This window comes from Alnus glutinosa, chromosome 1, assembly GCF_958979055.1.
Source record: "Alnus glutinosa chromosome 1, dhAlnGlut1.1, whole genome shotgun sequence".
Lineage (NCBI taxonomy): Eukaryota > Viridiplantae > Streptophyta > Magnoliopsida > Fagales > Betulaceae > Alnus > Alnus glutinosa.
The window spans coordinates 33,741,293-33,755,197 of NC_084886.1; the positions used below are offsets into that span (position 1 = coordinate 33,741,293).

A 13,905-nucleotide genomic window follows, 5' to 3' on the forward strand; every position below is an offset into this window, starting at 1 on the left:
GCTCAAATTTAGGGCGTTACAAATACGGTTGGTCATCCAGTGACAACCGGATGACATCCCACAAACCGAAAGCCAACCGATAAGACGGAGACAAAGGCGAGTCTCTTCGGTATACCAGAGGAAATCAAAGATGTCGCAGTCTGGGGGGTCACAGCCAGTTGAAGTTGATACACAGTCACAACCACAATAGCTGAGTACAACTCAGTAGCGATCCAGTTCTAAATTCTATCTAGTTGTAATTTTTTTGATACATTAACACACTGTTGGTGTAATATGTTTTTATGATGGTGTAAACAATCTGGGTTAATTACTGTTTGGTGCAGAAGACCTTTAACTTTTTGACATTTCTGGGTTAGTTATTGTGATACCATTTTCTTAATGAACATGTAACTTTTTGTTGATGAACAGGTCACTTTATTGATGAACACATTTTGTTGTGATACCATTTTTATTGTGCTGACAATCTTATTGTGATACCATTTTATTGTTGTGCTGACAATCTGGATTACTTAGTTTTGTTGTGCGCATTAACACATTTTTTTGTGATACCATTTTTGTTGTACACACATTCGGGGTTATTTGTAAAAATATAGTAAAATTTAGGTACCAAAACTAGTACAATGACGAAACCTAAGTACTATGTGTGATACAATTCTAAAATCCAGGTACCAATAGTGATACTTAATTAATTCACACCAGTACCAAAACCGTAACTTTTGGACATTTTTTTGTGATGGCGTAAGTGAAATATTGATGGGGTACCATTTGTGAAAATACAGTAAAACTTAGGTACCAAAAACGGTACAATGATAAAACCTAAGTACTAATTGTGATACAATTCTAAAAACTAGGTACCAATAGTGATACTTATTTTATTCACACCGGTACCAAAATCGTAACTTTTGGACATTGATAAACCACATTGAATAAAATTAGTGCACAAAACCTAAACTAAACTTTTGGACATTTTGTGGACATACATCGTCAAATATTGATGGGGTACCATTTGTGAAAATACATTGAAACTTAGGTACCAAAAGTGGTACCTTGATAAAACCTAAGTACTATTTGTGTTACAATTCGAAAACGTAGGTACCAATAGTGATATTTATTTAATTCAGACCGGTACCAAAACAGTAACTTTAATAAACCACATTGAAAAAATTAGTGCCCAACTTAGGTACTAAAGTTACATAATTCCCATACATATACAAATCTCTTTTACAATTCATTTCATAAGTGCAATACAACCAATTAACAACATGGTAAGCCATGATAGGAACAAAGCATACATCAAAAATTTCTCTCTTACCCTATAGTTGACATTTTCCTTCTCTAGATAATTGATGATTTCTATGCGTTTATCATCCCTCTTCTGCAATTGCCTAACCCTTTCCATACAACTCTCCCTTTCATTCTCCAAGTCTTTCATCCTTGCCACCAAGTTACCATTTCATCCTCCAGGTCATTAACTTTCTTCATAATTTCTTATAAGACCTCCTCACCCCTTGCACAAGTTAGGTTATCCTTCCATTTGAAAAATTTGCATGCAGCTTTTGTCTGTATGTTGAAGTATATTAATAACTGACCTTAAACCCTACAGGAAGTACTTCAATCATAAAAAATGCTTACTCTTGAATTGTAGGTGGCACAACCCTAAAATCTTCTTCCAGGGTTATCCGTAGTCCAAGAGGTCTTCAAAGGTGCGGGTAAATCACAGTGACAATAATAGGACCCCTTTCCACGGGTCACCGACGAAGATCCAGAAGATGACTAAATCCAAAGAACAAACCGAACATTAATCTAAATCCAAAATGAAAACATGTTTTTTTAAAAACAAAAAATAAAAAAATTATCTACATTATCTAAATCCAAATGAAACAAATTTAAACAACCAACCATCTCTAAACCACGAGAAACTTCATTCCCTTTCCAATCTCGTAGGCGACTTGATACTATCTCCTCCAGAACAGCTGGAATCTTCCATGGGGAGCTAAAAATCGTCCTGATCTGCTGCAGATTCGGCATTTCGTTTGGGAAGAAACAGTCGTACAGGAGCTGGTTAGGAGTCGACAATTTTCAACATTTTTGGGTAATATCGTCCACGAGAAGCTAAATTCAGCATGATCTTGCGAAGATTCAGATTTGGGGCTGGGGAAGAACGGTCAACCGGAGCACTAGATCTAGTTATTGTTGGTTCTACAATTTGGGGGAAATGGCCGATGAACCCTAGATTTGGGATAGTGGCCGATTTTCTCAATGTTCAAATTATGTTAGGTCTTTGTAATCGTTTAATAAGTTTAATCCACGGTAAATAATTTTTGAAACAAAATGTTGTTTAATTAAACCTTTTTAATACAGAAATAATCGGACATATGTGGCATTACTTATACTGAGATAGCAGTTACGTAGCATCTGGTGTGGCCAGGAGGACAAGTGTCGCATTAATAAGGCACCATGTGGCAATGATGTGGCGGGACGTTAATTTTAGGACAAAAAATCTAACAGAGATACCAAATGAGTTTTTACCCCTAACTCATGTACCACTTATGATACAAATGAAAATTCAGATACTAAATTTAAAAACGTTTAAAACTCAAGTACCAATGGGGTATTTAACAATTTTAACAACACCACTCAGTAATTACAATACCATGAATAAGGGCAGAGTATCTTTCATTTATATTTGCTCAAATGATTGCTGGATTGCTGCCTTTACTAGATAATGGACTACTATATATGCTTCTCTTTTGACGTGCCTCACATATCGAAGACTTTTGAGCATCTTCTTCGCATCAACAATCAATTGCCCATATCGACTCTAAAATTGTCCTTCCTTCTGCAAGGCATGTGCTATCTCCAATGCATCATCCTCCAGTATGATATTCTGCATTTTCAAATCTCTGCTAAATTCTACATCCTTCTTTTCCATATATGCCTCTGCTACAAATAAGGGTTAGAAGAGCACATGATTGCCAATACATTCCCTCTTTGTTGTGTTTCACACATTTGGGAATCTGACAGCATTAAAAACCAAACAAACAAACAAAACAAAACCGCAGTTGCGGTCATCGAAGCTTTATTCAAATTTCCACTTCAGTTCATGCTATAAATTAATATACAAAAAAAAAAAAAAAAAAAAAGAAAAGAAAAGAAAAAAGAATCCCATAAAAAGGAAAACCAATGGAAATAAAACTAAGATATTACAATCATTTGAATTGCTATTCACAACATACCAAATTCTAGATGAAACACAATGGAACAAGTCAACTTCGTCAAGGACACCCTGATGCCCCCAATGAGTCAATTGTATTGTTAGCTACACCTTCACAAGGCCCTGTACACAGACTCCCCTAATTTCTCCTTCCAATAATTTGTTCCGAGCAAAAGATCATATGTATACAATTTATCCAATGAATGCCTTTGAGCCAAACATTCCAAGCTAGAAGCTAATTAGATACCTAAAAACTGGAAGGAAGCACGTAATTCTTGAAGCAAACATTAAACTCAAGACGATTCGCGCTTCATCCAGCAGCAACCTCCATAACTATTACTCGATGTTTGTTTCCTCAAAACGAAAATGAAATTCTTAATTGCTTGAACTATCTTTGGGTTTTCTGCTCTTTCATCTCCATCTCCTTTACACTGTCTACTATGTATTGGATCTTCTTTGATAGGCTCTCATTGTGCTCCTCAATGTGGTCGAATATCATGTCCAGATGCCTTTTATAGGTTGCAGCTCGCTTTTTCTCTATGGCCAGTTGCTGGGATAGTTCCCGAATCTTATCATGTTCATTCTGTAAAAGCAAAATACATAAAAGGTTTAGTTATGATAAACTAAAATCTGGTGACTTCAAGGAGAAAGACAAGGAAATATAGCATCCATACAATCCATGCTGTTCATTTCATTCAAAATGAGTATTATGTATTCATGATTCAATGAGTTTGCTTTTTTTTTTTTTTTTTTTTTCTTCTGGTAAGTGAGCTTAACTTTTTAATGCATGATCTCCAATTTCTTACCTCCAATTGGGGCAACAACTCCATCTCAGGCATGGATTTGTGCCTTCAAAAGTTGAAATACCAACAAAAGTCACAGATTGCAGTAAGATAATTAATTAGTAATTCATGTTATCATAAATTTTCTAGCCAGTTTAGGCAAACACAAGAAAAATGTCCATAACGCATCAATTTAACATGTTTATATAAGAAAACTATAATAAAGACGAGAATTTGATTTTAATCTAGTCCCCTTATAAGTCATCTCAGTAACTGTAATAACTATCTTAAGATGCCCCACAACCTTTTATTCAATCTCCATCAAACATGTTATCCTGGAAAATTCAGATTTATAAAACCTAAAAGCCCTATAAGCATAAACAGGATACTAATAAAAGTGCCTTAGATGACAATTCTGAAATTCAAAGCAAAATTTATTGAATATAATTGGACTTTGAATGAATCCCCAAGGCTTGTACTGACCTATGTATTAATACTTAGGTTTCCAATGCAAATCCCACTCTGCTGTACTTTTAAGTTCAACCAATAACCATATAAAGAGCCTTCAAAGCAAATAACAAAAAATCCCACGTCCCTATGATACCTATTACATGTATATACATTTTTTTACAAGTATTATACTACAAAGGATATGCTACACTATGCGAAACAGAAATCCAATTATCAGGCTCAATAAAATCAACTTCAGTTCTTCATCCAACCAAAGAAATCCTTATAACTCATTATGAGGAATAATTTTTTTTTGATAATAGGGGTATCCGGGGCTTCGCCCAGACTAGATATCCGGGACACCGTGCAAAGCGCCTCCTTTATATGGGTCGGGTAAAACTCAGACGTGGCCCTAAAGAATTGTTTGCACTCAAAGGTAGTCTAACCTTAGACCTGATGCTTTATAAGGCACCATGGCCAAGTGACTTACCACTCAGGCCAACCAAAGAAATCCTTATAAATCATTATGAGGAATAATGATAACACAATGTCAGCTACGACAACAAAACATTAAGTTATCAACAACAAATTCAAGTTTAGATCTCAGATCTCAACTTGCATGACTGTTACCTTATTTATATTACATACATTACATGGACAGACTGATGTAAAGTCAGAATTTTGTTAATGAATTAATCAATGGCAATAATCTTTGAAAACACTTAAATTATTTTGTTTTGAAAATTTTCCATGAAACAGGTTCTTGGGAAAAACAAACTGAAGAATAACCAACTAAGAAGAAAATATGTGATAATTACCCTCCTAGAGTGGCAACTCTATTAGTTGACCACTATAGGTATATGAATTTATTATTATTATTATTATTATTATTATTTATAAGTAATGTGTATTCAATCAAAGCGCAGAAGGGCACAACCCTAGTACATAGGAAGTATACAAAAGAACTCATAAATCATAGATAAAGAAGAATATAATTATAAGAACTTCGAAAAATTAGAAGCAGGCACACTATGCCATGCCACTCTCCATATATACATGGTGTGTAGCATCGTCTTCTTTAATTTTAACAATCCATTCTTACGATCGTCAAGGCTCCTTGCATTCCGCTCTCTCCAAAGACACCACATCAAACACAAAGGAACCAGCCTCCATATGTTCAAAACATTACGGTTGCCCAATTGTCCCCTCCAACTCCCCAACAAATCGCTCACCTTGCGAGGCATAACCCAAGCAATGCCAAACAACTAAAAAATCGCATTCCACAACTCTGTGGCAACCTCACAATGAATGAGTAAATGATCTACAGACTCCACAAATCTTGCACAGACAACACCACTCCATCACAATAATATTCATCTTTCGTAAATTATCCAAAGTTAATATTTTCCCTAAAGTCATCGTTCACACAAGAACGCCACTCTTGGGGGAGCCTTAACTTTTCAAATACTATACCAAGAAAAAATGAAAATTCCAGGATTATATAATACTTAATAGTAAGACATCACTTCACATTATTTCCTTTTAGATGGAATCCAACAAATTGTATCCTTACCCCCATGCCTTACTCTTTGAGAATACAACTCAAAGAACTTAGAGACCACTTCTAGCTCCCAATCGTGTACATGGTTAATAAATATAATATTCCAATGAATGTTTCCATTATGGAACATCATATTTTCCGCCATCCATGCATCCTTACCACATGCAATAGTGAACAATTTGGGAAATAAGACCTTCAACGATTGTACTAAGACCATCAAGATCCTAACAAGTCCAACCACTCAACTGTAATGTAACACACCTTTTCTTAACCTCCTCAAGCCTTGTCCTTACCAGTCTTCTTCTAGTTGTTGTAGCAATCCCATAATCTTTTTGGGGCAATTAGCAATCCTAGCTTAATCCAAATTACTTCTTACCTGGGTATTTCATACACTTTTATTTCTCGACATGGGATGCACTCTTGGTCCATTAGGTCATATTTTCGGAGTTATTATGTTTTTGGGATTTTATGTGTGGATCATGTTAGTTATTTAGTTTGGGCTTAGTAGTCAAAACACAGGGTCCAAAACTTATTCAGAGTCCAAATGTTATTAAGGTTAAGTTTAGTTTTCTATAAACATTCACATAACATTGTCAATTGAAAAGATGACAAATTTTATGAAACTTTGCAGCAATTATGCTCTTAAGTTTTGTATGATGTAATCCTCCTCCGAGGTATGATATCAAGAAAACTCTAGGTGCGATGCTTAAGAAAATTCAGTGTGATAGCACACTACATTTCTACGGTGCGCTTCTTTGTTTTGGTTAATGGATCTCTATCCGGTTTCTTCAATAGTTTTCGTGGGCTAAGACAGGGCGATCTTCTATCTCCCCTTTTGTTTGTAGTGGTCATGGAGGCTTTGAGCAAAATGTTTTCTGTTACTGTTGACAGAGGTCGTCTTAGGCTTTTCACACTCCCACTCTAGATGGACATGTTACCTCCTTAGAACACCATCCTCTCCTTAACTATCATACTTAGATTCTATCACTAGTCTCTACAAAGCCTCACTCTTTGTAGCATAACGCCATAACCATTTACTCAGAAGGGCTCGATTAAACTGAATTAGGTTTCTAAACCTTAAACCACCTAATTTCATTGAAGTACAAATTCTTGACCAATTCACTAAATGGAACTTAAAACTCATTACCAATTTCCCTCCCATAAAAAAGTTTCTCTAAAGCTTTTCGAGCCTATTAGCCACTCCCACTTAAATAGGGAAAAGAAACAAATAATAAGTAGGCAAATTGCAAAGGGTGCTTTTTATCAAAGTCAATCTACCTCCCTTAGACAAATAAAGCCTTTTGCACCTTACGTTTTTTTAATAAAACGTTTTCTTACTTATCAAAAAAATAAATAAATAAAGCATTTTCCAACTAGCCAATCGACGTTCCATTTTTCAATTATGCCACTCCAAACAGATTTAACCTTGTAAGAAGCAACCAATGGCAAACCCAAGTACTTCATCGGCAAAGAAGAAACTCTACAACCAAGAACACGGGCCAAAAAAGTCAGAGTTCTTCAAAGCTTGCCTCACAAAAAATCAAAGTATCATCTACAAACAATAAATGGGACACTAACAACTCTTCATTATTCCTCGACCCCACCAAAAACCCAAACAAAAGTCCCCTATCCATTGTGGTAGTCATCATCCTACTCGGTGCTTCTATAACAACTGCAAACAATAATGGCAATAACGGATCCCCTTATCATCCACGAGAACTACTATAGAATCTAGACGGAGAACCATTAATAAGAATGGAAAACCACACCATAGAAATACAATGTGCTCCCCAAATCCATATCTCTTTCAACAAATATATCAAGAGCTCCCAATTAACATGATATACACCTTCTCCAAGTTCAATTTACACAACACTGTAGGATTCCCATATCTAATCTGAGTATCCAAACATTCATTAGCCACCAGAACTGAATTTAGAATTTGTCTAACTCTGATGGATTTTAGCATGTTTGCCAAAACCTGGGAGACAATTTTATATACTCTACCCACTAACCTAATGTCTACAACATCGGCCTTTTTTGGGATAAGGGATACAAAAGTTGCATATTTTTTATGAATAAAAATTTTATTAAAAAAAAGGGGCAAATCCCTCGTACATGAAGAGTATACAAGAGAGTTGACGCCTTAGCTGCTACTAAAATTTAGAAAACAGTTCGTTGGGGTGGGGCTTTTGTCAGCAGTTCGGTGGGATCCCACTGGGTGTAGCTTTGGTTTTTTTCTTGGGTTTGTGTTGGTTTTGTTTGGTTGTTTATGGGTTTCATCTGTATTTGGGTTTTGGTTTTGTTGTGAATTTTGTGTGTTGTGGGTGATCGGGTTCTTGTGGGTTTTTTTTTTTTTGGGTTCTTGATTGTGGTCTAGTGGGTTTGCTCCTTGTGGGTTTTTTTGGGTTCTCGTTTGTGAGTTAGTTGAGTAATTCATTTGTATACTTCCTATGTATTTTGGGGCGCCTTATGCTTTTTAATAAAGTTTTCTTAATTAAAAAAAAAAAAAAAAAAAATCTAGAAAAAAAATCAGATCTATCAGATTCCCCAAGGGATAATTGGGAACACATACAATAACCGAATCCAAAAGAGATCTCAGAAATGAGGATTTAAGAAAAAGCACATTGGTTTCGCTATCCTCAAAGAGCCGATGATTCATTTCTCTACAAAAGTTGCATTTAAACTCTTCCCAAACTTTCGTCAACTATGAAATGCCTAAAAACTACCAAAATGTCCTCTTTCAAAACCTCTCAGCACTTTCGAAAAAAGACCATAGAGAAACCATCAGGACCTAAAGCCTTTTTACCATTCAAATCCCTTACCACTTCCCACACCTCATTCTTCTCAAACACCATTTCCAACCAATCACTCTCATCTGCATCGATGGATATACATGAAAGGCCATCCAGTTTTGGTCGCCATAAACTCTTGTAAAATTGCATTATATTACTCCTTTATTTCTCTAGAGTCAGAAGTTATAGACCCATTGATAACTAAAAAATCCACTGAGTTATTTTTTCTATAAGAATTAGCCACCCAATGGAAAAAATTAATGTTTTTATCCCCCTCTCTCAACCACAAGGCCCTTGACTTTTGCCTCCAACTCACTCCCTCAGGAAGGATGAATCTCTCCAATTTCATAGAAATATTTTCCTTCCTCAACCTTTCAACCTCAGTTAAAGGTTGTCCCTTTGCAATAGAATCCAACTCCCGGATACCATCCATAAGATCTTTCTTTTTGCTCCCTACATTACCAAAACACTTTCTCATTCCATTTCTTTAAATCCGACTTCAAAGCTTTCAACTTACACACCAATACATAACTAGGAGATCATTGAAAACCATAAGACAACTACCATGTTGTCATGACATTTGAAATTAGGAACTGATTGATTGCACAAGAAATAATAGTGGTATATGCTCTCAGGTATTAGCCAGGGCAAGAGAGCCCTACTTGCATCAAGTGGAAACAGGTGTAGTCCAAGCCCTAGTACTAGACTCAAGTAACAGGTTAGAGCAATTATGTCAACTAGGTTGCTAATCAAAAACCGTGTATGAGTCCTTTACGCTATGATCTATCAAATTAAAATTGCTAATCTTCCTTCTGGAATGATTGCTTCTATCTACTGTTTGTATCAGGGAAGGACTTATCAAAAAAAAGTTTGTATCAGGGAAGGTAAAGATCGAGTTCCTAACCAAGAGAGGCAATGATAACTGAGAGGATCTTTTCTTTGGGATAATAAATGATAAATGAGAGGATCACAATTGAAATTCCCTTGCTCTTCATCAATGGCTCTCTTGAATATTTATACTTATAAAAAAAAAATGGCTCTCTTGAATATTTATGTACTTCAAATTTGTCAAAATTCTAGTTTCTACCTCCGAAAAGATTTCCTAGTTCAGATGTATTTCTTCCTTTCTCTTTGCTCAATTATCTGTATTTCTTCATGTACTGCTAAACAACTTCCTTTCTAGAATAGGCATAACAATGGCAATCAAAGAAGTGCATGGAGTAAGAACAATCTTCTTCTTTTTCTTTTTTCTTTTTTCTTTTTTTTTTTTTATGACGAGGAAATTATAGTCACAAGTGATCCAGAAAAAAACTACGGAATAGATAATGCATCCAGTCTTGATCAGTTGATCTTAACCACATTTTCTATCTTTTATACACTGATATAAAATGTGTCCTCCCGTAAATGAACCAGATACTCACGGAAAAACATAAATAATATTATAATAGTGTTCAAAACTATATGGATGCAATCTGAAGCTTGTTATTCAAGAAACAGAGTTAAACATGGTTTCAGGTAGGAATGGACCTAGGGGGCCACCCCCCCCCCCCCCCCCCCCCCCAAAGGTCTGTCCCTGGCAGCAAAGGTGATTGGCTGAGAGAATCTTGCAAGCTGATAACCCACCTATAGGTAGCAGCCTCCTTGAACTTGATCACCCCTTTTAGTTCAGGGCTTGTCTACTTTCCTCACAATTTCCTAGTCACAAAAGAGGGTCTATGATGGTTTCGTGGCCAAGAGAGGTCAGTTCTGTCCTTGCCTACTGTTCATGGAGTAAAGTAACAATTAGCCATCTTCATCCTCTGGCAATAAAATGGTTAGCAACACTTCATAATCCCAAAAATCTGCATATAATAGCAGTAGGGGGGCCTAGCCCCTAAAGGTCCATCATTGTAAAATCAAACTACTCTTCTCCTTCTCTCTCTCTTTTTTTTTTTTTCTTTTTTCTTTTCAATAAGTAGAATGAAATTATTTAAAAAAAAAAAAAAAAAAAAAGTTCTTAATAATTTGCCCTTGACTCTCTAGACTAAGCATATATCTACTTTCATAGAAAGAAAAAGTAATTTCACCCTCTTCACCCTAGGTCCCCTTTCCTTTTTTCCCTTTAAAAAATTATGAATGAATTTACAGATAAGGAAAAATAAGAATTCTTCTGAAAAATGAAAGAGAAATAAATCATTTTGATGAACATGTCTTAAATACTTTCTGCCATTTTTCTTTGTCAGTACCAATCAGAAATTTAACTAGTCCCCCATTTTGGCACAAGGAAAAATACATTAAAAAATATGTATTTATTAATGCCAAAAATCTTGGTCCAACACAAGCGCAATGTAAACCTCGGTTTATTTACACTTTGCTATGTTATGGACCATATATATGCTACATACATTTTGCCTACTCCGGATGATCTTTACCAATCAATGGTTACAAAAAAACATATGGAGATATCATCACTCACCAAGAACACTGCTCACATATTCTCCAGGACAGACCTACGGGGGGACCAAGGGGACTTTATTTTAGAAGTATATTAGATCCCCCTAGAAAAATATCCTGATTCGATCCCTGGTTTCAGGATATTGTAGCTTGGTGTAAATTCATAAACTCAATTATTTTAAAGGCCTTTGCAACCATAATGCGTAACATCTTTAAAACGTAATGTTTAAAAAAAAAAAAAAACTCAAAGAGACTTCTTGGGCTAAGTTTGAATTTTTGTATTTTAAATTTTGCTATCATTTCATTTGAAGGTAAAACGCAGCAGAGTTTACAACTTAAATTATGCCACCTTTTTTTTCACAAGTACAAAATTATTTCATTCCTTTGCCTAAACTTGGCTCAACATATAAGACCAAGACATCTCAAGAAAATCCAGTCACACTTGGGATTCCCCAAATTTTCCATTAAGATAGAACGACACTGGTCAACTATTTTGCTAAAGAATAGCGAATGACACTGATGACAAAAGTTGGTCTCTCTACATATCAAACATAAGACTAAATAATAGAAATCAGAACATAACGAATACCAATTCTAAATTAAGATAGAACGAGGACTGACCGGATATTGATCATAAATGCAATCCCTTCGACCTTTTCCAGGTGTCAATGGATGAGAATGCTCCTTTACAAATTTTGTAACAACCCATTTACCAGAACTTACTTTCCTCACCAAAATCATTGCTCTGCAACCGACCCTTGTCTCTGCCCTTTGCCTCACAATTTTTTCACGCTTGTCAGGCATTCTATATCCCTCCTTGTTACAAACAAGTGCCCGACCAATAGCAGATCCGTCACGCCTCGATCGAGAAAGTTTGCTTACACGGATAACAAATCCCAGGCGTGTGGCATATGCATTATAAAATGCATGTGCAGCTGCTTCAGATTCAAACTCCTGACCCACATAGGGCTCATCTGATGGAACCATTGATACTGAAGGAATTGCAGCAAGAACCAAGTCCGATCCAGAAGAGTCTTGATTCATTTTCTCATCCCGATCCGGTGCAAATGCCCCTTCAACAGAACTTCCACCAGTTCCGTTTTCATCACCGACCCTACGATCCTCCACCCCAGCAGAATTTCCAACCATCTCACCATTAATATCGTCATCAACACCAAACTCCACTGCAGTAAGAAAATTTTTTATGATTTTTCTGCATCCAGGTGATATTTCACAAACCAAGACAGAATCTGGCTCCCTCTCAGGTAGCCAGGCAGAATGAGGAAAGAACCTGTAAACAAGTATGACTTCATGCATGCATTTTCTCCCGTTCATGCTTTCATGAAGAAAAAAAAAATGGAAAAGAAAACCTGCCCTACTCATCTGAACAGGGCCCAGAAAATGTACAGAACCAACCAGATTTCTTTTTCAGATTTTATCTTTTGAAACAAAACCTTGCATAACAAGCATTAGAAATTCATTCGTATTTTCTTTTCCTCTGGTTCCTAAGAAACCAAAAGATCATAATTACGAATTTCTTTTTTTCCTTTTCTTTTTTAGTTTGCTGCATGATGTACCATAGCACAGAGGCTTTATAAACTAAAACGAAAGACAGGCTTCAGAACTTATTTAACAAAAACAAAGACAGCCAAATAATTGTCACAATTCATTTGAGTTGAATTCTCTTTGAGTTATTTATTTTTTTCCTTTCAGGTACAACATTCAAAAAATGAAAGATACAAATTCGTGCTTCATTTTTTCTGATTTTTTAGAACAAAATCAAGTATCAAGTTCACAACTTACGAGCCACCACCATACCAAAAAAAAAAATGAAAAACCAATGATATCTTATCGATACTAAACTCCAACCACTGACTGATCATTTTTACCAGATAAATTCCAGAAAACTAAATTATTTGTTTGATATGTCAATTTGATTCTCAACCAAGAAAAAAAGAAAAGAAAAGAAATAGAAGATACAATCAAATTAACTACTAAATTACCAAATTCAAAATTTCTTTCAACTTTTCTTTTCCTACATACACTGAGCCACGAAACAGAGCCTTAATTCAAATTTTTTCCCGTGACCCAACTGAAGTGTACTATCCAAAATACAAAAAACCTGATCAAAAATTAATGGTATAACTATAGTTGCCAAAAAGAGGGTGGGAGAAATTGAAATATGAAATTTTCACCCCCTAAAAAACAGAAAGTTCAATTTTCAGCTTGCTTTCCGTTTCAATATATTTGTTTGGAACCAAACAGAGGATTCATCAACAATCTACGGTTAAAAAATGATAACGAATTGGTCCAATTTGCTCTGAATAAAACAACCATTTATTAACCGCCAAAAAAAAAAAAAAAGAACAAAAAACCCTAAATCTCAAACAAAAAATTGTCTAATTAAAAGAATAAAATATTAATCCATAAAAATAAATTATTAAAACATAAAACTTACTGAAAATTCTCGACGATCCTGGTTCAACGAGACAGAGACTCAGAAAGAGAGAGAGCGAGAGAGAGAGTTGGGCTTCGGAACCCCAGAGAGTGAGAGAGAGAGAGAAAAAGGAGCGGTTCAGGCTGTAAATATGGGGTCTCAAGAGTTGGTGACGTGCCGAAAATCTATTGGCTTTCTTAGAAAATAAAAAGTCAATATCTCAAGTCAAAACT

The 13,905-nt window shown here is 35.5% G+C and overlaps 1 protein-coding gene across 1 annotated transcript; it reads right to left on the minus strand.

Annotated features, from left to right (window-relative positions):
- Nucleotides 1-3,170: 3,170 nt before the first annotated feature.
- On the minus strand, nucleotides 3,171-13,812 carry LOC133878861 (protein FAR1-RELATED SEQUENCE 5-like). Its single transcript, XM_062317419.1, has 3 exons — nucleotides 13,694-13,812; nucleotides 11,857-12,419; nucleotides 3,171-3,797 (listed from the first exon to the last, which is right to left on the minus strand). Coding segments are annotated over exons 1-3 (759 nt in total). The 5' UTR covers nucleotides 13,695-13,812; the 3' UTR covers nucleotides 3,171-3,602.
- Between the last annotated feature and the right edge of the window lie 93 nt (nucleotides 13,813-13,905).